Below are 26,092 nucleotides of genomic sequence, written 5' to 3'. Positions count from 1 at the left end.
AACGTGTCACAGAAGAAATTGCAATATTGTAGACCGAAGGTAACATATTTAGGTCACCTTCTGTCTAAGGAGGGCTGTGCACCTACACCAGATCGCATTCAAGCAATTTTAGACACACCAGTGCCTTCCACTCAGAAAGATGTCCGTGCATTCATTGGTCTGACTTCGTTTAGCAGGCAAAGGATATTAGGATTTTCCTTAATACACAACAAGTATCTAGGAGTCAGAGAAAAAGAGAGAAGGCTCTGTTCAGAGAAAACCAATGACATGACAAGTGTTAGTTTCTAGTAGGTGGAAACCACGAACTTCATTATGTGTAGTTGAATTAAGTCAAATATACGTGGTCATATAGATCTGGGAAAGAAAAACCTCGAGGGTAGGTGAAATTTTCCATTCAGTTGCCGATCTGTTCCGCCATTCTTTACATCATATGGGTTTTCCTTACCCAGGAGACAGGACTTTCACAGTCGAAGAGATATAATGGGGACTGTGGGAACCCTATGACTCAAATATCAGCAAATTGGTATTGCCGATAAAGAATAAATGTAAATAGGCAACTGAAAAAAGCAGTGCCAAAAAGTGTAAGTAGTGATAAGATAAAATTGGATCAAGCTGAGTAGAGGTATGATTTTTAATGGTTTCTCTCAGCTCCTCCAAGTCTAAAATGAAGTGAAATGGAAACAGATTTAACAAAATATCTGTTAAGATTAAAATGCTGCTGCTTGTGTCAACCCGCACCCTATTAGAGAAACCTTATTTGTTCCTGCTTATACATTCAGTTGCAAATATTTATGTGATTTCTATGCCCCCACACTTTTGAGCTATACGCTCAATCACAGTGCCATAAGTAATCTGGTGAGAAACTGACTTGACTGGGCTGAAGGACCACAGTGATGGACGGCAGAGAACAAGTTGTGAGAGAAGAACAAACACAATGCTGTTAAGGAAGTGACAGGTCACCAGGCAAAGAGGGTAGGAAATAAATGAAATTGGGAGAGGAAAGGAAAATGAAGAAATGAACCCTTGATACGATAGACCTTTGCTACTACCACACTATTTCTCTCCTTCCCTTTTCAACATAAGCGTTAGAGTGGGTATCTTGGCATCAAATCAGTATCTCTTAGCACAGCATGGCCTCCTCCATCATGTACATGCAGACTTTATTCCACACCATAGACTGATAGCGCTGTTGAATCCGGGTAAACTAAGAGGAGAGGTGTATGCTGGCTGTGTCAAGTGCCCACATTCTTTTAGATCTGGTGGCATCATTCACAATTAACATCTTTCAGAGGTGGGTATACGAGGCAGTCTAAACCAACATTGCTAAGACAGTGCCTTGAATATCTGCCCATGATTGAATTTCACAACATCTATGCAGCTTTGGTTTGCCAGTTTTGCTTGTTGTAAGAAATTGAAGTATTATTTGAGAGGGTGAGAACCCACCTCAAATAATCACAAGCCTTATCAGGATAAACCACTAGAGTCACTACATAAACCGATGCTTATCCCTCTGGTAGCTTGGCACACAACAGGCAGGCTTAACTTAGAGACATATGCAATACTCAAACAGTAATAAAGTGAAAACACAACAAAACAAAAATCTCATGCCAATTTAGGAAAATGTGGTACATTTTTATAAACAAGACTATACCAAAGCGATAAAAATCCAATAAATAGACCTGGAGATACGAATAAACATCAATCGCAGTCATCTAATTGTGTTAGACCTGTTCAAAATCAAAGGTTAAGGAAGCTTGCGATGGAGTGTGGGTCGGATACAGGGACCAGTTACCTGCCAGTGGAAAGTTTACTTTTTGACTTAAAAAGTTTTATGGTGAAAATGTGGTCTCTGAAGGGTTGTTGGTGGGGCAAGCTGGATCTGAAGTGGTGTTTGATGACAGTGGGTTGCTTATGAGCGGAATCACAGTGTGATTGTTGACAAAGGCAAGAAAGCGAGCGGACGAAGTTTGAAGTCCATGCCTGGGAAGGACTCATGGTTCATTGGATGTTGTTTGGCATGGGGCCTGGTGGAGCCCTCTTAAGGTTAGACTTAGAAATGTTTCTAGAAGTCATATCTCCTTCAATGGGACAAACCACAAAGTCGAGGCCGACAGAAGGGGGGTTGGGAGCACACTGCCTCACATCCCAGCAAGATTGGAGATTTGGCATCAATGACTGGAGCTCTGGCAGCGATCCCGGTCTGTCAGGCCTCCAGGTAGAAAGCTGCCAGAAAGTTTTTAAGTCTCACTTCATGCAGTGTAGGGCCAGGAGACTTTAAGACCAGCTAAGGGTCTGCGCATAATTACATTTATTTACTATTGCATGGTCACCATTTGTGAATGCCTTGCACTTGAAAATGAAGCCACTTACCAATTTAGGACTACCAGTCTGGCTTCAGATCATGATGGAGCATTGAGACTACTACCTTACTGGTCGTAAACAATGCCCTCCTAATCCCACATGAAGTTACCACTGTCTCCTGATATTGCTGAACCTCTCAGCTGCCTTCAACACACCGATAATACAAAGTTCAACTTGAAAGTCTCCTTTACTTCTAACATCTAGTGCCTCAAACACTGCCTCCATATCATCCAAACCTGGACGCCCAGCACCTACTGAAGCTTAACCCAACCAAGATAGAATTTCTGTTGTTTGAAAAAGCACCCAAAAGCAGTGTGCAATTTCAAATCTTACATACTCTACATTTCCCCTACAAATACTTGGGAAAGAATACACTCTTAGTGTGAAACTTTAATGTTTGGTCATAGCTGGGGGCCATGCCCCCCCTAAAAATATTTTTCTGGCTACAGGTCTGCAGAGGCTAGGAAGCCTCCGAGGATCGTGATACACGCACCGCCATCAATATTAAATGCTGCTCTTTCAACAACTTCGGTTTTAACTTCTGGCAGGAACCACTATCCAAAGCGTCTTAGTGTTCCTAAACACCACACACAAATTGCATGCGGTCCGTCACCAACATATGTCGGTTACAAGACCCAAAAGGTTTGAAACCTTTTGATATCAGACAAGGGCACACTGTTCCATTGAAACAGGTGTCAAAGTAGGTCTGGATAAAACAACCTGAGGAATCACTTCTCAAGACCCGCGTTACAGCGCAGAAAAGAAGAAAACTGACATCTGCGTGCTAGATGGGACTTATATGGCTCCACTGATGTCATATCAGAGATAACATCACAGCGGAGCCGTACAACGTCGTCCACCAGCGCGTGGAGGTTTTGCTGAAAAAATTCCGGATCCAGATTAGTGCCTGGAGAGAATTCAAAGTTAAGGATTCTGCGGCTAAATGTCTCTATCAGATATGGCTCTTCAAGAGGCTCTCTGCACCATTGACATTAATGAGTGCAGCTTTGGGAATGAAGGTGAGGGAAGGATTTAATGGTAATAGACATGGGTATCAGGTATTATTTAGATTACAGGTGCTTCTTTAAAGAGAAGGTAGTGTGGATCAGATGGTAGAACACTATTTTTTGGGGAGGGGAGAGCGAATTCTCATGGTGGTCAATGTGGGGTAGGACATCAAATAAGACTTTTTCAACATTTGAGAAGGGCAAGGATGGGTAATCTTGAGGGTGTATGGGGGGTGATGGAATAGCAGGTAGGCTATTCCAATCTTTGGGTTAGGGAAGCCTGCCATGACAAAAAGGGTGGTTAGGTTGGTGTCGGGGCACCAGAATTAAGAAGGGACAGGAGGCTTAAAGAGGTGAAGCCATAAGTTGTAAAGCTGCCCCATGCCTCTCCTACCTTGCACAGCTGATGAGAGAAGGGGGGAATGAAAAGGAAGGCATCCATTAAATATAACTTCAGTTTTACCATCAAAACCTCGGAAAACCTTGGTGAAAAACATCATTGTTGTTCACAGTTACCTATCAATAATTAAATTCAAGATGATATTCCACAGACTGAAACATTTCAGTCCTCACCCACACTGCCACATTGCTAAAGGAAACCATCTTAAGAGCAAATTAATGCACTGTAAAGTGTTATTTCCTATGCACAAAGAGTACAAGTTCATAGAACAAAGAAAGGGAAAGTAAGAAGAAGCACCTGAAATGGAGATCTGCATACACAAATTACAGGCAGGAGACCTGATCTAAACTTTGGCCAACACGTTACTCCATCACAAATGTGACAGATATTTTGTGCACCTTATTAGAAGTGCATTATATCCTAAAACACTTGTAATAAAGCATATGGGATATCTGTGATGCTTGTGATGAAGTGCCCGCCCACCAAACTCCAGATCATGCCAAGAGAGTCTAATGGGTCTGTTAGGGATGTAAGTACCCAATTTGCGGAAGTGAGATTTAGCAAAAATCTGAAGATATTCTATCTATGCTCCCCTGTGTTCTGACACTCTATCTTAATTCTATATTTTGAGGGCGGCATACCACGGATTGCCAAAGGCGGGGCATCCTAGAGCATTTTTATCAGTTCTTTGTTAATGGCACCTGAAATTATGTTATATTGCTGCTTGGCTCTGGTGACTTTTCTGGCAACATTTTTTGAAGCATCAGCACATTTGTAGACCACCATGTGAACATTGTAGTATTTCATGAAAAATAATCAAATCATGAAATGCAAATTCATATATTCCTAATGAGCTGAGTAAAAACTCTTAGCATCTCTAGTAGTGGCAATGTACTCCCTATTTGGGGAGACACTGCAGACACCTGAATGGATTGTGACGGAATTCCATTAAAGTAGCCATTGCAGGGGAAAAAGTCTGCAATGACTTCAAACTATAGATTCTAGAGAACTTTTCTAATATGTGGTCTGCCATGCCCCATTACATCGACCACCAAGTCTACTGTTTCAGGGCTATATGGAGAATAGGCTCAGAGCTATGCTAACACTTGGGATCTGGGATTAAATATCACATGTACAAGCATTGCAGCTATTCTATGCAATCCCATATTCCGGTTTACTTCCATCATGATGAATAGATACTGTAACTTATAATACAAGTCAAGAGTGCTGACCTATGAGCTGATTTGCCAAAATAGACATTGATCCTTGTGTCAACTATTCCAGAGAGGTTGGAAAGCATCAGACTCAGATAACAATATTGGCATAATGTACCTCCTCTAATTAAAGGTATATAACATCTGTGATAAATTACCATACCTGTGCAGCAGCAAGCTTTTGTCTCTTTGGCTCGACTTCTTTTACAACTCTGGAATACAAATCCATGGCTCTCACCCACATGCACATAGATTTACATGCTTTTGACACTTTTTCAACTTTTTCTGGAACAAAATCTGGATTATTAATATATTTTTGTAGCTTCTGCAATATCTGAGGTTTTATATTTTCTTTGTCATACTCAAAAAGTCTTTTGAGGAAACTACCATCTCCCAGAAGCTGCTTTGCTGTTGCCCAGTCAGGTCTATGGAATAAACAAAAAGGAGATTCACAGATCGATATGTTAAAGCAGATAACATAACAGGCATATTTGTAGAGAACATGTTTACCCTGAGGAGTTTCCTAGCACTTTTGACAGGTGTTTACTACTACCCAATGCAATGGTACTCACTGTACTCAATGTATCGGCCTCAGAAGGCTAAAGGGTGAGTGAACAATCCAGTATCTGAATGTGTGACCATGTGGTCAACCCATAGATTCCTGAGGTAGATACATTAGTACTCTAAGCCACCAGACCTGGCCTCCACTAAGCACCATGCCAGGCAGATAATACAGTTGCTTTATTTTACCTGCTTCATTAAGAGGTAGATTCTTTGGGGACTTGGACATTTTGAGAAATATCAGTTTTGGATTTCAAGAATTTCCTATTGGTTGTTTTCAGAAAAATCAAAACACATAATAAGCACATACAATAAGGACATAAGCATCTAACCAATATGAAATCAATAAAGACAATACATTGATGGTTGAGTTTGAGGTGGAACATGACAATCTAGGATTTGCAGTCCAAGTTACATGTCATACATTTTGTTAGAGTAGACGTAGGGCTGTAGGAGCCACCTTAAATAAACCTCTATAGTACAGTAATATACAAAACATATCCTGTGAAGCGGAAATAAAAAGAATACAATAATACAGAATATACAACTACCGGTATGCATCTATTGAGCTAAAATATACAAGGACAGTATTTACCTACTATGTAGTACAGCGATCTAGTGTGAGAGCGTCTCATTTAGGGGACTAGTTAGTCAAGCCTCCGGGATTTGGGTTTCATGGTGGTTTAAATGAATTGAAATATAGATAGAGGCTATCCCACATGTGCCTAAGGGGGGGTTCCATGGTGAGTTCTGGAGAGCAATGTTATCAGCACCCCTTAGGTTGGAGACCCAGTTTAACCAACACTTGTAAGACGCTTTTCGAGTGTCTTTCCAATTGGTTAATATGATCTTAACCGCTGCTGTCAGGAGTAGGTCTAGAAGTGCTCTATCCTTTTCGTTCATTGATTCTACCCTGAGAAAGCCAAATGTCAGTGTGGATAGTTCCCTTTTGAGGGAGCGTGAGAATAGCTTAGAGATAAAGCTAAAAACCCTGTCCCAAAAAGGTTCCACACATCTGCAGAATAGTAGTAGATGGGCTAGGTCACCTTTATCATCTCTACATTTCCAGCAGTTAGGGTCTTCGCAAATCTTGTGTAAATGCGAACGGGCTGGTGTCCAGTAGGCCTTATGAAGGAGCCAGAATTTTGTCTGGGAAAGGACTGGTGAAATTTTATTCCGCGAGACAGAGCTCCATGTTTTGGACCAGTCATCCTCAGACATCAGGGAAGAGGAGTGTGAATCCCAGAAGGATATAAGCTTCTTATTGAGGGCAGATTGTTTTAGGCAGATTAATTTGTAGATCCAAGAGACCTGATGCCCTAATCTATTTATTCTCGCCACTTTTTGTGGTAGGGAAGGGGGTAAGGGCAGTAGTTTAGCTTTTGTCAATGCTGCCTTTATTTTTAAGAAATTGTAGAACTCCGAGGGGACCAGGTTATATCTAGCCTGTATGTCTTTGAACGTTAAGGGGTATGCTGAGTCGAACAGTTATTATGGAAAAAAGATACCTCTATCAATCCAGGTTTCCTTATGTAGTGTGTTCCCTTTATATAAAATATTATGGTTGCCCCAAAAAGACTCAAGATTAGATCGTCCAATGCTGGTGTCTAATTTTTTTTATCCACTTTCAATAGTGCAGACTTTGTGTTTTTAAATATGGATTTTGAGCAACTGACGTTGGTGAAGTTTGAGGTAAGAAGGGCTGCTGGGGGAAGGTTTTTAAGCAATGATTTTTCAATTTCTAGCCAGGTTGGGGTATACTCCTCCGATAATCTGAACCCTGCTTTGCTAGGAATGCTGTTTGATAAAGTTTAAAGTCTGCTAGGTTGACCCCCCCCCCCCCCCCCCCCCCCCATGGCATTGTCTAATCTGAGTTTTTTCAGACTAATTCTGGCCCTTTTCCCTTGCCATAAAAAAATTGAGATCAGGATGTCCAACTTGCGGTGGAAGTCCTCTGACAGTATGAGGGAGAGCATGGTGATTAAATAGTTCACTAATGGCGTGATCATCATCTTGATGGTCTCAATCCTACCCCACCATGTGATGAATCTTGGGGACAATGCATCGAGGAGATATTTGATTTTCCCCAGGGTGTTAGCTTTATTTTGTTGGAGAGACTCTAAAATAGTGCTACCAAATTCTATCCCCAGATATTTGATAAATCCCGGCTGCCATGCAAGGCCCGAGTCTCCCAGTACCTCCCCGGTATAGTGGATGTTCAGGGGCTTAACTTCGGATTTGTCTCGGTTTAGCTTATAACCGGAATGGGTTGAGTATATTTCTATGGTATGCATCAGGGCCTTAACGCAAGAACTCGGGTCCCCCGTGACTATGTGGATATCATCCGCATACGGGGCTAATTTCACTTTAGAATCCCCAAAATTACTCTTTTTATTTCGTTATTACGCTTAATGCCTTGAATTAGTGGCTCCAGAGCTAGCAGAAATAGGGAGGAGGAGAGACGGCAACCCTGCCTGGTTTCCTGCTCTAGTATGAAGGCATCCAAGTGAGTTCAATTGATCGCTATGCAGGAGGTAGGATCTGAATACATAGCCCTAACCATGTTGATGTATGAACTACCTAGATTAAAGAACAGCATGCAGTGTCTCAAGAATGACCACGACACCCTGTCAAACGCTTTTTCTGCGTCCAGGGGGATGGCTGTAGATGGGTCAGGCTTCATCCTTGCCTGCTCAAGTATGTGACACAATAGCCGAGTGTTATCATAAGCATTCGATGTTTGAGAAAACCAACCTGGGAATTTAATTAATTTAGGGAGAACCTCATTCAATCTCATGGCCAGTACTTTTGCATATAATTTTACAGTCCACATTGATCATTGAAAGTGGCCTAACATTTTTTGGTAAAAGATGATCCTTCCCTTCATATGACATTATTATTGGCTTCTCTCATTGGTTTAGATGTACGTCCCTCTCTGGCTATGGTATTGAATACTTTTAATAAAGTTGATTGAAGGGACCCACCAAATGCCTTGTAGAAGGGAGCTGAGAAGCCATCTGGGCCTGCCGCTTTGTTACTTTTAAGAGATTTGATAGAGTTAGCTAATTTCTTTTCAGAGATGGGTTTCCCTAGCGCTGCATTTTCTGTCTCTGATAGTCTTGGTAGGTTTAGTGAGTCTAAGTATCTGGTGCATTCTTCCGAGTTTACTGTTTGTTCACTTTTATATGGGTCCTCATAGAAGGATTGGAAGGCGCGCAGGATCTCTTTTTGTTTTGTTTGGATATTATTATTGGAGTCTGCTATCGAGGAGATAGTGAACTGTCTCTGCTTGTGTTTGAGGTAAGAGGCTAATAATTTATCCGCACTGTTACCTTCGCAGAGCTTGAGTGCCTTGAATTTGATGATTTACACTCCCGCTCATTCACTCACAATTTTGTTATATTCATATTTTTTCTTAACTAGTTGATCTAAGATATCCTTGCTATCTAACGCCTCGGCATGTGAGGCTTCTAGGAGTTTAATTTCATTTTCCAGTGTACCTAGTTCTAAATGTAGTTTTTTATTGATTTTTGCTTTAATTCCAATGATGACGCCCCTAATGGTCGCCTTTAGTGCGTCCCACAATGTGAATGTGTCTGTGTCTGGGAGATCGTTCTACTTAATGCAGTCCTGAACAGCAGTTTCAATCATTTCTTTGTCTACTGGGTCAGAGAGTACCTCATCATTAAATCACCACCTTTTAGGTGGCATTGTGGAATGAGTACCTGCTAATTTGGTGTTAATGCAAGAGCGGTCTGATACTAGTTTAGGGGCTATATCCGTTAGATCGATAAAATGTGTATATGCACCTGAGATTAAAATGTAGTCAATCCTAGTATAGGAATTATGCGGGGCTGAATAAAATGTATAATCCCTTGTATCTGGGTGCTGAAGGCGCCATGAGTCCTTAAGATTGAACTTGGAGCAAAGTTTATGGAGAACCTCGTGTGAACGTGTGGACTGGTATCTACATTTGGATTGACAGTCAATAAAGGGGTCTAAAGGCAGTTTGAAGTCACCGCCTACTATGATGAGATCATCTTGAGGAAAGCCCTCAATTGTAGTTGAGATCTTTTCCCAGAAGTTGGGCTCATCGGAGTTAGGGCTATTTATATTGAGAACATGGATTGAATCATCCCCTCTTTTCAGGTGTGTGATTAACATCCTCCCATCATCATCATTTGTGTATGAGGATTTGATATTGGATTTTCTGGCTGTAAGAGTAATGACTCCTTTTTTCTTATCGTCTGCAGGTGATCAGGAGATATAAATAAATAAATCAATAAATATGGGAGATCCAGTTGTGTTTAATAAAACCGACATCCTCCTCTGAGAGTTTCGTTTCCTGAAAAAGTATGATGTCGCCCTTAGTTTTGGCCAGGTAGTCGAAGATTTTCCTACGCTTAACTGGATGATTAAGCCCTTTCACATTCAGGGAAACTATATTAAGGTCTTCTGCAAGATCTTTAGCTTGAGTCATCTGCAGATCTAGTGGTCGCTATAGAAATAAAACAGCCTGTAGAGTATGTGTGTAACACTGCCCTCGAAATCTACAATGAAGTATTTTAGATTCATACTAAAGGTCAACTGATAAGGATGTCTCACTTTATTGCCCATAAGGGCCATGTTCCTGACCATATATCGGAAGTAGAGCATACCTGTCATTGCAACGTAACTTAGGAAACAAATAAGACCTACATACGACAAAAAGAGAACAACCACAAATACTACCCTCTGTCCCTCCTCCCTCCACCCCTCCCTCCCCCTCCTACCTGAGAAACTCAGATGCAGGAGCTGCAATGGCAGGTCCGTCAACTGGCAACCTGGAGGGTATTAATTTGGATTTTGTTTCATCTGGAGAAACTCAGATTGAAATAACGGAAAATCATTACCTGTATGGCAATGATAATTTTGACTTATATTTAAACACCATAGGTATCATTAACCGCCAATGGTATGTATAACTTGTTATATAACTTGTTAACCAGCGAGAAGAAGATAAGACATCGCAAATAGAATAGGTCTCTGTCTCCTAATTCAATGAGCCTGAATCTAGGTTAATTGTGTAACATGAAGGACATGGAACATTGCAGCAAGCATTTTGTGCCTGCTTACCTGCATTGCTGCAGGGAGCAATTACGGATAAGGCTTATACAATTACAAAAGCATGAAAAGAGTAAAATAATTACAATAATTTAAAGAATATCAAGGCTTCCGTTTGTTTGAGGCCCCTGCGGAAAGTTCAATGTCTTGTATTGGAGCTGGTTCCAAGTGCTTCGCCAGTTCTTTGGGATTTGTGAAGAAGCACGGTTTGCCATTTTCAAAGATCCTGAACTTAGATGGGCCTGCTATTGAGAATTGAATGTTCTTTTCTTTCAATTTGTCTCTTAGTAGAAGGAACCCCTTTCTCGTATATACTGTTTCCTTTGAATAGTCTTGTGTGAAGGTTGATGGCCTTCCCAGGACACTTGGTGGTTTTTCCTGGCGAAGTTTAGGATGGCCTCTGTATGTTGGTAGCGTAATGGTTTGCATATTTTGGGACGAGTCCCTTTCCTGTTTGAGGAGTTGGACGTTGGAATCCTATGCGCTCTGTCCATTTCCAAGCCATAATGAAATGTTATTCCAGTGAGCATGGGTATCCAGGATTTTTTAAAAAGCCACGCAAGATCCAGCAGCATCCTCTGAGCCCTCCGGAATTCCAAAAATATGTATGTTGCCCCTTCTATTTCAGTCTTCCAACTCAGCTGTATGTCTTTTAAGCTCGCTTGTGGTGTCTCGGAGGTGTTTTATTTCTTTGCTGGCATGGGTGGCCACATCTTCAATGTCGCTTATTCTTTGCTCTGCGTCAGTAATTTTTGAGGTCATTGTGTTCATGTCTGCCCGGATGGTGGTGAATTCCAGCTGCATGGAATCAGTATTTTGTTTCGTAGATTTTGCAAGGTCATGTACTTCAGCCAAATTTTTTAATATCATGTCCATTGTGCTATTTAGATCTGATTTGGCTTTGATTGGAGAGTCCGAGATAGCCGGTTCTGCTTTTGACTTTTTAAATGAAGCTCTGGATTCTTTGTCAGCCATCTTGCACCGTGAAGCATGAGCAGGTAAAAACAAACCACTGAAATGGCAGACTCAGCTGTAAGGAGCGATGGGAGGACTCTTGGACTCTAGGAAGCCACCTCCGTTGGAAGGGGTCACAGGTCAAACTTAGCCGATGGGGTTGATATGTGCTTAGATGGAGTTATATGTAGATCTGGAACCTATAAACACAAGAAGTTAGCGGCAGTTTTGGTGGCAGAGGTTGAGCTATTAATGGACACTCATGGACATATGGCGCTGATATGAGTTGAGTTTAGAGGTTGTCACAGTGCTGTGCTAGTAAAACAGGCAATGCTGGCAATGCTGGTATTTGTCATGGTTTTTGCATTTTGGTATATCACCCGATCACTCTGCTTCAAAGTCGCCTCTTGCGTTTAGCCAGAATCGCTACAGAATCACCCTTTGCGTGTAAACCACACCTTCTCGAGTCGTCAGCCTCAAGCCTCATAAGCACAGCCCACTCACTATTGACAAGTGCCTTCTGGTCTGTTCTATCTTCTAACCTCAAGGGGTAAAACTGCATCTAGGGAGAGGCAGCCTGTAGACAGGGTATCATTCACAGGGCTCTGGCTAAGTTTAGTCCGTGCAGTGCGTACTATGCGGTTGCCGTCTATAAAACCGGGAGATGTGGGAGCCCCAGCTCCTTCGCCAGCCTTCACCAGTCGCAAGCCTCAATCCTCAAGCCTCAATCTCACTATCACAATCACAATCACAGCTCAGCACCTTCATAAACCGCAAGTGCCTCCAGAGCACTATGTAACACTGTCCTCGGAGGGTCAACCCGCGTCGATGCAGAGACAGCCTGAAGGCTCGTATTGGTTTTGGCGAGCGCTTCTTCTCACTCGGCCGCTAGTCCACCATTTTGAAAGCGGGCTTCAATTTGAACAGACCATTTTGTTGTACTCTTTAATACCAGGAGATGTGGGGCAACAGGGGACATCAGCATGTGTAGGTACAGGCATGCGCTGCACTATGTTGAGATCGCTTGTGCTAGCGGTGATATGGGGGTGAGAAAATGCAGGTTGCGTTTGTCAAAGAAGCGCCATTGCAGGGTCAGGCGTATGTCAGATGGCATCTCTGATTAAACTAATTCCCTCAGTTCAGCAAAGAGTGCATCGCTAGCAGTGGGCACCAACCTTCAAAGACAGGGAAATACTGCAAGGCGATAGAGCATGTCAGCGCAGCCCCTATCCATGCGAGCTTCATGTATCATACGGTCATCTCAGTCGTTTCGACTGCCGCCAATATATGGAGTCCGAGTCGGACGGGTCCCGCTCACTTCTCTTTGGGACTGCAGGCAGTCTGAGCGATCGATGCAGGTTCATCCTGTCAAAACTTGTGCTGCATACTTTTGTGAGGAGAGAACTGGTGTCTTCCTTGTTTTCCACTCCCTTTGTCTCCAGATTTCTGCCTAAATCTCTCCTCCGTTTGCCGAGCGACGGGATTAGGCAGCCTTTACCACTGCCGTCCAAATGAATTGCATATTTAAATAGAAAAACCTCAAACAAAATGTTAGTGATATCGACTCAAGCTATTTTGGAAACATTTTTACATGAGCTATATTAGGCCACCACCTTTCATGACCCCCATCTGCACCTTTGTTGGTGTCTTCTACTAATGCACTCTTTCTCTGTCTGCAGGTTTCTGGTGTTCTACTCCAATAAGGAAATTTTAATATTGACTTGTACCTATATTGACACCACAATCTTGTTTATCAGACCCAATACCTTGCAAGTCTTGGCTATTTGAGTACTCACGGCTGCGTTGCCCACACCAACCGAGCCAGCTCGTCTCCTGCCTCCCGCCGCCTCGCTTCCAGGACACCTCACCGAGGCCGCCGAGCCGAGGGGAGAGACTTCAAATCCCATCACCCTTAGCGGCCGGAAGCTGCACCTGGGTTCAACGCGCCAACCGGCGCATAAATTGCTACACCTTCCCCGGTGGAGCGGGGAATCTTGTTTATCAGACCCAATACCTTGCAAGACTTGGCTATTTGAGTACTCACGGCTGCGCTGCCCACACCAACCGAGCCAGCTCGTCTCCCGCCTCCCGCCGCCTCGCTTCCAGGACACCTCACCGAGGCCGCCGAGCGGAGGGGGGAGACTTCAAATCCCATCACCCTTAGCGGCCGGAAGCCGCACCTGTGTTCGGCGCGCCAACCGGCGCATAAATTGCTACACCTTCCCCGGTGGAGCGGGGAATCTTGTTTATCAGACCCAATACCTTGCAAGACTTGGCTATTTGAGTACTCACGGCTGCGCTGCCCACACCAACCGAGCCAGCTCGTCTCCCGCCTCCCGCCGCCTCGCTTCCAGGACACCTCACCGAGGCCGCCGAGCAGAGGGGGGAGACTTCAAATCCCATCACCCTCAGCGGCCAGAAGCCGCACCTGTGTTCAGCGCGCCAACCGGCGCATAAATTGCTACACCTTCCCCCGCGTCGCGGGCCGGCCGAGGCTGGGCTGGGCTATCCTTTTTCGATCATCCTTCTTATTTGCTCCAGCCTGCGGATTGCATACTTGCAAATACTCCCTTTTAATCAATATATAGTTATATATCGTATTATTCTTATTTTTTTGATGCAATCATTGTTACATGTATTTTTAGTGTGTTAAGATAGTGATTATTCCTCTGTGTTATCATTCTAACACATCTAGGTCTATCGCTCAAAGACACGGGGAAAAATACCCCCATTCATTCGAATGGGAAAACAAAAGTAGTTGCTAATCCCCCTCTACCTACCTTGACAGCAATAGTCCGAATGCTGCAGCAGACGATTGGGGTGGTCGCCTCTGCTATTGAAAGCACAGAAATTCGTCTTTCTCTGCCACCTGGCTTCCATCCCCCCTTAGCTAATACAAATATGTCTATGCTAACCACTAACTCCCAGGATTCCTTACTAGCCCCCTCATTCGTTGCTTTGCCTGGAAGAAATAGTATCACACCAATAAATGATAGGTCATTTAGGGATCTCACAGATGTAACTGAATTATTACCCCTAACTGCAAGGTTATCCGTGACTCCCTCTCTATGTGTTAGCAATCAGATCAGTGATCCCACTCCTCTAAATGAGGATGTCTCAGGCAAAGAGGGACAAGATGTTTCGGGGAGCCTAATCCCTATCTTAAATATTAGTGATAGCCCCTGTGTGAGAACTAGAGGGCAGAAGGCTAGATCTAAGCAAAAACATACTGCTAGAGAAAGGCAACCTAGTAAAACAAATAAAACTAGTGAAAGGAATACCAAATCCAAACAAAACAAAGTTACAGAAAATTTAAATGGGAGTAGAGGGAGTCGAGGGAGCGAGGAGAATGATCAGACAGAGACTGTCCCTCTACCAACTACTAATAGGGACCTAAAAGACGATTCATTCTGGGAGAGAATGGAAACTCTTTTAATGACTTTTTTAGAACCCATTACTCTAAAAGTCAAAAATATAGAATTAAGGCTAACTAACATCGAGGGTAAGCTTGACAAGCAGCCAACTCCAAGTGAGGTTAAGTCTTTACCTCACACTAGTGCCACATGTTCTAAAACTGGCTCATTAGCCCCCGCTAAAGTGGCAGTTCCTGTTAAAACACCAGCTCCAACTAAAGTACCAGCTAAATCTAAACATCTTAATCCAAAGCCTACTAATCGGCCTGATCACAAAGGCTCAAGAGGAGATACTATTACTCATGATAATGGGCCCGTTGACTCACCCTGGTCAGACATGGTCGCTCCACCCGCTCCTGGCCATCCTGTAGCGCTTCCACACTCTGTGCCTGACTGTGCCCCCGATCTCGCCTGTGGTATCGTATTTGCTGCTGATCGTAATTGCTGCTAAATTAATTTGTGTGCCAGCCTGTTCATCTCGTTTTTGCTGCTGATCGCATTTGTTGCTAAAGTTGATCTGTGTGCCAGCCTGTGCATCGCGTATTTGCTGCTGATCGCATTTGCTGCCTGAATTAGTTTCTGTGCCCCGATCTCGCCCTGCATCACCTTGTTGTTGTTTGGTGCCATTTTGTTGTCCCAGGCCGTCTCCCCTCCCCACTCCCAGCCGCTGCTCCCCCGCGGCCCCACCCCCTCTCCCTACAGCACCTACAATTCGATCCCCTCCCCACTCGCCACCCCGCTCCCGCCTCCCAGCTGCTCCTCCCTTGCTCCGCCCCTCCCACTCTCCACTTATGACAGATGCACTTGCGCGCAGCTTCCACGCGCAGCGGACGCGCCCTATGCGCGCCAAAGGCGCGCCAAAGGTAAGCCCGTCTATGCCCGTCCGCGCCTGGACCGCGCCCAGAGCCAGACCCCCTGGCCCCCGCAAAAACCACTCCACCCGCCTTACGTACGACGCCACAACCCTCACTGCATTCAACATCGGCCGACTCCCAGACTGCCGCCAAGCCGCCCCAGGATGCGCCCATGGACCCTTCACATGCCAATCCTGCAAGTTCAGCTGCATCAGATCCCATACCACAACCAATAATGCCAAACAGAGCGCAGACAACAACCACCTGAAGTGCATCCTGCTCAACACCCGCTCAGTCCACAGACACGCCATTGAACTATGGAACCTACTCGACACCGCGACTCCGGACGTCGCCTTTCTCACGGAAACCTGGATGAACGCCTCATCAGCGCCCGACATCGCCATAGCCATCCCGGACGGTTACAAGATCATCCGAAGGGACCGCATCAACCAAACAGGAGGAGGCATCGCCATCGTCCACAAGAACTCCATCCGCATCACGACCAGCGCTGACGACACCGTCACAGCCGCCGAACATCTCCACTTCCAGATTCCCACCGACCCCAAGACTACACTTAGAGGCACCCTCGTCTACAGACCCCCAGGACCCCGCACACAATTCAGCGAAGACATCACTGACTTTATCAGCCCACACGCCCTCTCCTCCGAGGACTACATTCTCCTAGGGGACCTCAACTTCCACATGGAAAAGAACAACGATAGCAACACCACCACCCTTCTGGACAACCTCGCCAATCTTGGACTCAAACAACTGGTAAACACCTCCACCCATTACGCCGGACACACGCTCGACGCAATCATCTCCTCCAGCAAGCACGTCTCCTTCAATCACGTCACAGGACTCCACTGGACGGACCACAGCTGCGTCCACTTCAACTTCAGAAAAACCACGACACACCACCAGCCACAACAAGTCACCCGCAGAAACTGGAACAAAATTACCACCGACCAGCTCACCACAGCGCTAAACCAAATGCCTCCCACCCGATCATCGGACCCAAACCATGCAGCCATCAATATCGCACAATGGATCACCCGCTGCGCTGGCGAATTAGCACCCGTGAAAAACCACCACAACAAGCCAGGAAACAAAAAAGCCACCTGGCTCAATGACGACCTCAAAAACTCAAAAAAAACCTGCCGCACCCTCGAGAAAGCCTGGCGAAAAAACCCAACCACAGACAACATGACCGCCCTCAAGGACGCCACCCGCAAACACAACCAGCTGATCCGATCCACCAAGAAATCAGCATTCAAGGATCGACTTGACAACAACGCCCACAACAGCAAGGAACTCTTCAGCATCGTCAAAGAGCTTACCAACCCCAGCGCCGGCACCAACGACATCACCCCCTCTCAAGAACTCTGCGACTCTCTAGCCTCGTTCTTCCACAGCAAGATCATTGACATACATAACAGCTTCGGCGAACAATCCACTCCCCTCACCACCGAACTGAAGCCCCCCACCACCAGCCTTTGCGCCTGGACCCCAATTAGCACTGAAGACACCATCCGCTTGATGAATTCTATCCACTCCGGATCACCAACCGATCCATGCCCCCACCACATCTTCAACAAGGCCGTCTCAGTCATCGCACCCCAACTCCGGGACATCATCAACTGCTCCTTCAACACCGCTACCTTCCCGGAAAGCTGGAAACATGCTGAACTCAGTGCCCTCCTGAAGAAACCTACAGCAGACCCCACCGAACTTAAGAACTACCGCCCCATCTCGCTCCTCCCATTCCCTGCCAAAGTCATAGAGAAGATTGTCAACAACCAGCTCGCCGCCTTCCTTGAGTCTAACGGCTCCCTCGACCCCACACAATCCCGCTTCCGAGCAAAACACAGCACCGAGACCATCCTCATCGCAGCCACAGACGACATCCGAACACTACTCGACAACTGGGAAACAGCTGCCCTCATCCTCCTGGACCTCTCAGCAGCGTTTGACACGGTTTGCCATAGCACCCTCGTACAACGCCTCAGCAACGTCGGGATACAAGAAAAAGCATTGGACTGGATCATCTCGTTCCTCGCCGTAAGAACCCAGAGAGTCCGCCTCCCCCCCTTCAGGTCAGAGGCCTCCGAAGTCATCTGTGGAGTACCACAAGGATCATCCCTCAGCCCCACCCTCTTCAACGTCTACATGAGCCCCCTCGCATCCATCGCACGCCAGCACAACCTTAACATCATCTCCTACGCTGACGACACACAGCTGATCCTCTCCCTCACCAAAGACCCAAACACCGCCAAAACCAACCTACACGAAGGGATGAAAGACGTAGCCGAGTGGATGAAGAACAGCCGCCTAAAACTGAATTCAGACAAGACGGAAGTCCTCATCCATGGATCATCCCCCTCCGCATGGGACGACTCATGGTGGCCTCCGGCCTTAGGCAGCGCGCCCAAACCTACGGGCCATGCTCGCAACCTAGGATTCATACTAGACTCCTCCCTCTCAATGACCAGACAAGTCAACGCCGTCTCGTCATCTTGCTTTAACACCTTACTCATCCTCCGAAAGATCTTCCGATGGATCCCCACCGAAACTAGAAAGACGGTCATCCAAACACTTATCACAAGCCGACTGGACTACGGAAACACCCTCTATGCCGGAACAACAGCCAAATTACAGAAAAAACTCCAACGCATTCAGAACGCCTCCGCCCGACTCATCCTAGACATACCACGCCACAACCACATTTCCGGTCACCTGAGAGACCTTCACTGGCTCCCCGTCAACAAGAGAATCAAGTTCCGTCTCCTCACCCATGCACACAAGGCCCTCTACGACCTAGGACCCAGTTACCTCAACACGCGCCTGACCTTCTACACCCCCACCCGCCATCTACGATCGTCCAATCAAGCCCTCGCCGCGATCCCACGCATCCGAAGAGCCACAATGGGAGGAAGATTATTCTCCTACTTAGCAGCCAAAACATGGAATTCTCTTCCCACCCACCTTCGGCTTACACAGAACCACCTCTCCTTCAGAAAACAACTCAAAACATGGCTGTTTGATAAATAGCGAACCCCCTCCCTCAAGCGCCTTGAGACCCTCTGGGTGAGTAGAGCGCTATACAAATTTTGACTTGACTTGACTTGACTTGACTAGAATGTGTCCTCGTTTGTACCATCTCAACAAAACAGAACACCAGAGGATCAATTCGAGGAAGGAGTAACGCCGAATCTTTTTAATTTTAATCTCCCGCCAGAAGCAACACCATATACTGTGATCTTGGCAAATGTACCTCCACTCCCCCCTAATACTGTTGAAAACTGGTCAACCCTGAGAAATAAATCTCTTCACTTCCTGTCATCTAGGATTGGATTTAAAAATCATCTTTTCTCTGAGTTTAAAATGGCTAGACGAGCAAGATGGGTAGGCACATCGATTAAAACGTTGAGGGGTGATTGCGTAGTTCTATCATTTGGGTCCCCTCAACTGGTTAATACAGTGTTGGAAAGAGTGGCCATGGGGACTTATGATTCACACCTTGTTAACATTCTCCCCCTTGGTTACTTTTATTCTCCTCCTCGACCAATTAGACGCATAGCCCCCACCCGCTGCCCGCCCATGAACCCAGAAGAACCATGGGTCAGAAGATATGGAATTCCTACATTTAATTACTATGACACTCTTAGTGGTTTAGAAAATCGACTGACTGCGGTCGGTTACTACTAACCCCATTGCACCAGGTTTAGATGAAGTTTCTCATCTTGATTTTTGTATGAGTGAACATGTGGTTGCATTTGGGGAGAAATTACCATCAGTAGTGCCAGCCATGTGTGAGGATGTGGAGCTTGGGGGGGTGTTCTGACAGCAGATGAAGACATAGGGTTGGGGGGTTACCAATTGGCCCCCTTTTTACACATTGACCCCACCCCAATGTCCCCTGCAGTCTTGTCTATCCCCCTGACAAGTCCATCGGTGCTTAAAATGTCATCATGGAACATAGCTGGCATTAGATCTAAAATTGAAAACCCAATTTGGAGGGATTTTATTCAATCACAAGATTTGCTTTGTTTTCAAGAAACATGGAGCCTTGAACCAGTACACTTGAATGGCTATAGAACATTTTGTACTTCAGCTGTAGCTGTTCCTCATGGAAGATCCAAGGGTGGCTTGCGTGTCTATTTGTCTAACAAATTAGAGCTTGAGAAAATTACTGAGCCTGTTAAAGACATTTATTTTAAAATTCTGGTACTTGGTCTGGCTTGCGACACCCCAATTGTAATTGTCAATCTATATAATAATATTCCCTGTGATGATGTTACGAATGTCTTAAGGAAATTGACTAATGCTTTGTTTGTACAGGAAAAAAAATTTAAGCACAAATTGATGGTAATCATGTTGGGGGATTTCAATTGTAATTTGTGTGAATTAACTAAGGACAATAGGTGCGGTGTAACACGGGATGATGGTGAGGGACGTTTCCATTTTAAACATACTATTTTAGGGGAACAATTTAATATCTTGCTAGCTAATTTCGATCTAGGGTTTGCAAATGAAATGTGTATCTCTACCCCTACACTAGCCCCAACATTTAATGGTAGAGGTTGCTCTACAACTATAGACTATATCACTATTTCCAATAAGTGTGGGAACAGAATCCATTCTTTTAATGTTCCTGATATAGTACTGAGCGACCACTTTCCGCTTTGTGTGTCTATTTTGCTACCTACTGTATCAACGCTGATCAATGATAAAGAATGTAACAGCTTGGATGCTAATTTAGCTATTGGTAACATTAATGGATATACATTAAAATGGGCCATGATAAATGAGGCAGAGATAATTAAAACAGTAGTTGACAAATGCTTTTTAGAAATAACAACGTGCTTAGAGATAGATTCACCACCTGAAGTTTGTCTTGCTTCCTTTTTTGTAATATCGAACGAAATTAAAAACTCCCTCACTAGGAAATTTAAGAACCAAAAGAAAGAGGGAGGCTGGTTTGATTCCAGATGTACTAGGGCCTATGCAGCCCTAAAAAAGGCGCTGCACAATAAACCTAGATCTGCTGAGGAAATCCGCAGATCTAGGAAAGATTACAAAATGGCAATTAAAGATAGGAAAAATATTTTGAGGTCTGAAGCTTGGGGGGCTCTTCATTCAGCCTCCATAACAAACGATAGCGCGAGCTTCTGGAAAATCGTGAGAACTCCCTTTCTCAGTGAATATGTCAGTCCGAAAATAGACATAGCAATATGCGACTCAGATTGGGTCAGACACTTTTCGAGAGTATACAAAGGAGAAGAACAAGTGGGGTCTTTGACCCCCACTTTTGATCATCCCCCTAGCAGAAACTTGTATTTTACTCTCGAGGAGGTTGAAAAGGCCCTGAGTAGAAGCAAGAGCGCTAAGGCGCCTGGCCCAGACGGGGTTCCCATCGATATATTTAAGAGCATTTCCTCTCAATGGGCGCCCCTTCTGGTCCAGGTGCTGAACGCTAGCTGCGTTGCTGAATTCCTGCCCACCTGGGTGGAATCCGTCATAGTTCCAATTTACAAGAGGGGAAATAGACAGGACCCAGCCTGTTACAGGCCTATTTCCCTATTGGATTCCTTCACTAAGTTAGCGGGCGGAGTTATTCTGGACCGGCTCCTGGAGTGGGCTGAGGATAACTCTGTTCTGTCCGATCTCCAGTATGGATTTTATTCCGGTCTGGGGACAGTAGAACAGGGTTTGAACTTGCTAATGCTGGTCGGGAAATACACAAGGGCAAAACAGGGTAATCTGTTTTTGGCCTTTGTAGATCTCTCGGCCGCCTTTGATTGTGTGGTCCATTCCAAACTGTGGCTAATACTAGAACAACTTGGGTTTGAATCTAACATTATTTATTATCTTAAACGTTTTTATAGCAACGCGTCAGCCCGCGTTCGTTTTGGCCTAAATGGAGAACGCACCGACAAAATTCCAATCAGGAGCGGGGTCAGGCAGGCTGTGTCCTGGCCCCCTTCCTTATTAACCTGTATATAAATGGATTGGAAGAAGTCTTGTGCAAAGATAGCTTGGATCCCCCATTTGTATGAGGCCGCCCAATACCAGCACTTTTGAACGCTGACGACGCTGTACTTATGTCTTGTACTCAAGTGGGCCTACAGCGGGTGCTTGATAGCTTTTCCCGCTTTATGAATGAGCTGGGCCTGAAAGTCAATACATCAAAGACTTTCACTATGTATAGTGGTAGGCAAAATAAATCCAAGAGGCCAATTTTTATAGCAGGCCAGAAGCTCGAATTTGCCAAGCATTTTTCATATCTTGGGATACTTTTTGCCCAAAATGAGACGTGGGCCCAAGCTGTTTCTGTTAAAAAGGTTGAGCTTAAAATTTTCTCAAGCAAATTAGGGACTAGACCCCCTGCAGAATTAATTCAAATCTATAAAGCCACATGCGTAGCTGGTGCTACCTATGGTAGTGGGGTTTGGGGTTTTGCAAACTCCGCGCCTATTCAGGTTGCTGAAAATTATTTTTTAAATATATCCTGGCACTCCCCAAAAGCTCCTCTAATTTTAATTGTCACTCAGATTAGGCCTTTCGTACATAACAGACCTGATTAAAATAGAGCCAGTGCTGCTATGGCACAGACTTTGGACACAAGAAGCAACACACCTAAATAGAGATGTCCTGATAGACATTTTAAAATTGGAGGGTGCTACTAAAATACCATGGGGGAAGTATGTTTTTAATTTTCTAAAAGACATTGGGAGAGAAGAATATTTTCTGAATCCTATGGATATTTCAGCAATCTTACGGAAAGATTTGAAGAAGGAGTGTCTAGCCCTTTTGGATTCTTATAGGATTGCAGCGGAGGTCTCAAAACCTTCTGTCCAGCAGCATCAATTGGTTTTAGCAACTTTTAAGATTCAGCCCTATTTAATATATGTAACTAATAATTATGAGCGCTTTTTACTTTCGCGCTTTAGATTTGATATTTTCCACAGATTGGTTAGCTTTCCTATGATGAATAATTGGACGCACGATCTACCTCTTTGAATTGTGACAATATCTCACCCCAGAGTACCATTCATGTATTCTTATTTTGTAAATTGTATGATGAAATGAGGAAAAATGTTTTATTGCCATTTTTAAGAGAATTAGGACTTCGTCATTGCCGTGCGGCGATGATTAGTATTCAAGCCCTTGACAATCATGTATGTGTAGCAACAACAACTTTGTTTTTAAAAAATGTGATGATTATTAGGAAACGTATGGTCATATAACTGCACTTTACAATTGTAATTGTTTCTCCCCCTTGTACTTGACTTCTATGAATTTAATGAATTCCTGTATTCTTATATATGTACTTTTTTAATATTTTAATCATGTAACTTTTTTTATCTGTACTTTTATGATTGCTTCTAACAATCGAATAAAGATATTTTTGATTTGATTTGACACCACAATATCAATTACCAACATATAATTAAGGTAAGTAGATGGAGAGTTAAGAATAGTAAATAGATACATCCATTTATACAACTGACCTTTCCATTTTGGCCAAATCCATACCTACACTAAAACATCCTCTCACTATTACACATGCGATTTGCCCCAGAGGGTCCCTCAGGAGGCTTTTATTGTAAACTCATCTGAGTCTACAATAAAGGAGGTGCCAAACCATTAATCCTGTCCAAGCGGAGCTGCTTGTTGTGGTAGTAGTAGAGTGAACAAGTGAGTGAATTAGCATGGTAGTTTGGATTCATTTTATGTTTTGAGGTTAGTGATGATGTATAGAAACACCTGTTTTTTTAAATTTTCTTTGTTTGACTTAGATTACAGCATTTTTCAAGTGTTTCGAATGCCTTTCCTTATATGATTCAATGGGAGAAGACACCAAATAAAGGTAAACTGGGGGGTGCCCGTAATGAGAGAAAGAAACGTGAGATGGTTTGACTGTTATTTTTACTCTTAGTGTATTTTGTTAAATTTCAGCTCTTTCAGCCTTCTGTGTCCTGAGGAGTGTGGTAAATAAAATTTACCGGACTATTTTTCCATGTATTACATATCAATAAGGATAGCTCAATCAAATGAGAGGCAGAGTCCGTGGTATCTGAGTCATACGGGCTTTAATGAAATGCCTCGAGGCATGGGACATCGGGTTCCATCACCACTAAGGTTCAGGAAGGGACATTCTCATAGTTTATTAACATCACACATTATATATAGTAAAACAGTATAATTGCATTGAATACAGTAGGCGTAACAGGTGAAAAGTAAGAGATAAGAACACATGTGCGTAGCAGGAGGCGTGTAAGAAGGGCGTATATGTGGGCGTGTACTTGACATGTCAGAGAAACGTCACAAGAAACGTCACAAGTGGGTGGATGTATAGGAGGATTCTGCAGGGTCAGCAGAAACCTTTATTCTATATGCGCCCGCAGCTGGCATGACGTGTAACTGGGGAGAGCTGGGGGCTTCGACTTTAGTTCTAGTAGAAGAGTCTCGATGTCTGGGATGTCAGAACGACCTATACCTATAACCTATCTGATATCTCATGTTTGGAGGATGTAGTGTCTGGAGTGAAAGGTCTCTCGGGCAGGGGCCATACATCACTGAATGCTAGGGAGTGCATACGTGTCTTGGTACAATGAACGGGGGCCATGGGCCTACTATGGTAACCGGTGCTGTAAATTACTTGCATGGAGACAGGAAGGCAGGGCCCTTTACTCTGCAGCCGGGGGTATGTTTACCTATTTCACTAGACTGGAATGTGTTTTCGAGGAGGCTGAACAGATAACTGTAGGCAAAATACGGTCTTGGCAGGCAGGCAGGCCAGGCCGAGCCGGGCACCGCTTCGCTGGGCAGGAAGTAAGGCAGAGGTCAGAGACTTCGGAGCCTCAATTCAGGGCCTAGCTCGACAGAGCCAGAAAAACATGGCTTCGCGTTAAAAGTGCACCATGTAAAGACGTTGGCAACATAGGTTTAGAAACCAGATTAATGTTGCTTTCTTGAAGAACTTGGTAGATAACATGTTAACGTTGGACGCAAATGCATTTGCGTCTTAATTTTCGGCCATGGAGGGAAAATGCACGGAGGTCATGCATATACATGGGACGTTGGGGTACACGATAGGGGACATACCTGGTCATATAAAATTCGATTTACCTCAGGAGAACCCTTAAAGGGACTGTTCAGGGTTCGAAACGCGTCAACAGCCTTCCTTTTTGGCCAAATAAGTGTGCTATATATGCACTACCCGGTAGCTTGTAATTAATTAAAAAACAAAAGTAGTTTTCTAAGAAGTTTCCATGAGCTCAGTAGGGTCACTGTTTGGCTATTGCCCCAGTAAGAAAATGTTAAATTCCCTAAGGTAGGCAGGTGCCAGGGGCATTTATGGGAATATTGCAGTTTGAACTGCGCTGAACTTGAACCAAAAATTGTCTATGTTGTGTTTTGTATTTGTTTTGTATATATGTCATGTAATATGTATGGTGGGTAGACATTGTTGAAATAAACAAGTAATTACCTTCAGTAACAATATATCTGTAAGAGACATATATTAGGATTCCTTACCTTAGAATTACCCCCAGGTGTCAAACTGGATCCAGAGGATTTTTCTCCAGCAGTACCCCTGCATGTCGGTATGTGGTTTTCGGTCGACTCAGCGTTCGTCGTTGGCTTCATGTTCATTGGGATGTCATCGCAGTATCTACTTAGAGGCCACCCTTGTGCACTGACTTCAGTTCTTACACAACATTCCACGCCTGAGGCGCAGAGCCATGCAAGACACTGACCACTGGTGCACAAAACTGGGGCCCTGAAAAGGGAGTCTCTTAACCTAGAAGTCAGCTCGCAGAACGGGGAGGATGGGTGGGGCGGTGAGGAATCCATAACTAATATATGTCTCTTACAGATATATCGTTACTGAAGGTAAGTAACTTGTTCATCTTAAAGACACTTAGTTATGGATTCCTCACCTTAGAATAGATACCCCAGCAATACAAACCCCGGAGGTGGGCCTGTGAACTAAGTTCACAGCAGAAAGTCCTGGAGAACTGAATGGCCAAAGAAGCTGTCCCTCCAGACTTGGCTGTCCAGGCAGTAGTGTTTAGTAGTGTGTGCAATGAAACCCACGTATCTTCCTAGCAGATGTCAAGAAGGGGGACTCCTAGTCTTAAAGCAGTAGTGGCTGCCGTCGCCCTGGTGGAATGGGGTCGCGACCCAACTGGAGGTTCCTTTTTCGCTAAGGAATAGC

General features: G+C 44.4%; 1 protein-coding gene across 1 annotated transcript in view; it reads right to left on the bottom strand.

Moving 5' to 3' along the window:
- DNAH6 (dynein axonemal heavy chain 6) overlaps window positions 1–26,092 on the bottom strand; it is a 2,460,712-nt gene that overhangs the window by 758,206 nt on the left and 1,676,414 nt on the right. The window contains exon 52 of the mRNA XM_086961829.1: window positions 5,146–5,407. Coding sequence (XP_086817955.1) covers window positions 5,146–5,407 — 262 coding nt within the window. The remainder of the gene's footprint in view (window positions 1–5,145; window positions 5,408–26,092) is intronic.

The sequence above is a fragment of the Lissotriton vulgaris genome, chromosome 3_1 (assembly GCF_964263255.1).
Source record: "Lissotriton vulgaris chromosome 3_1, aLisVul1.2, whole genome shotgun sequence".
NCBI lineage: Eukaryota > Metazoa > Chordata > Amphibia > Caudata > Salamandridae > Lissotriton > Lissotriton vulgaris.
Note: the sequence above shows the minus strand (reverse complement) of the source record. Positions and strands in the feature narration are given on the sequence as shown.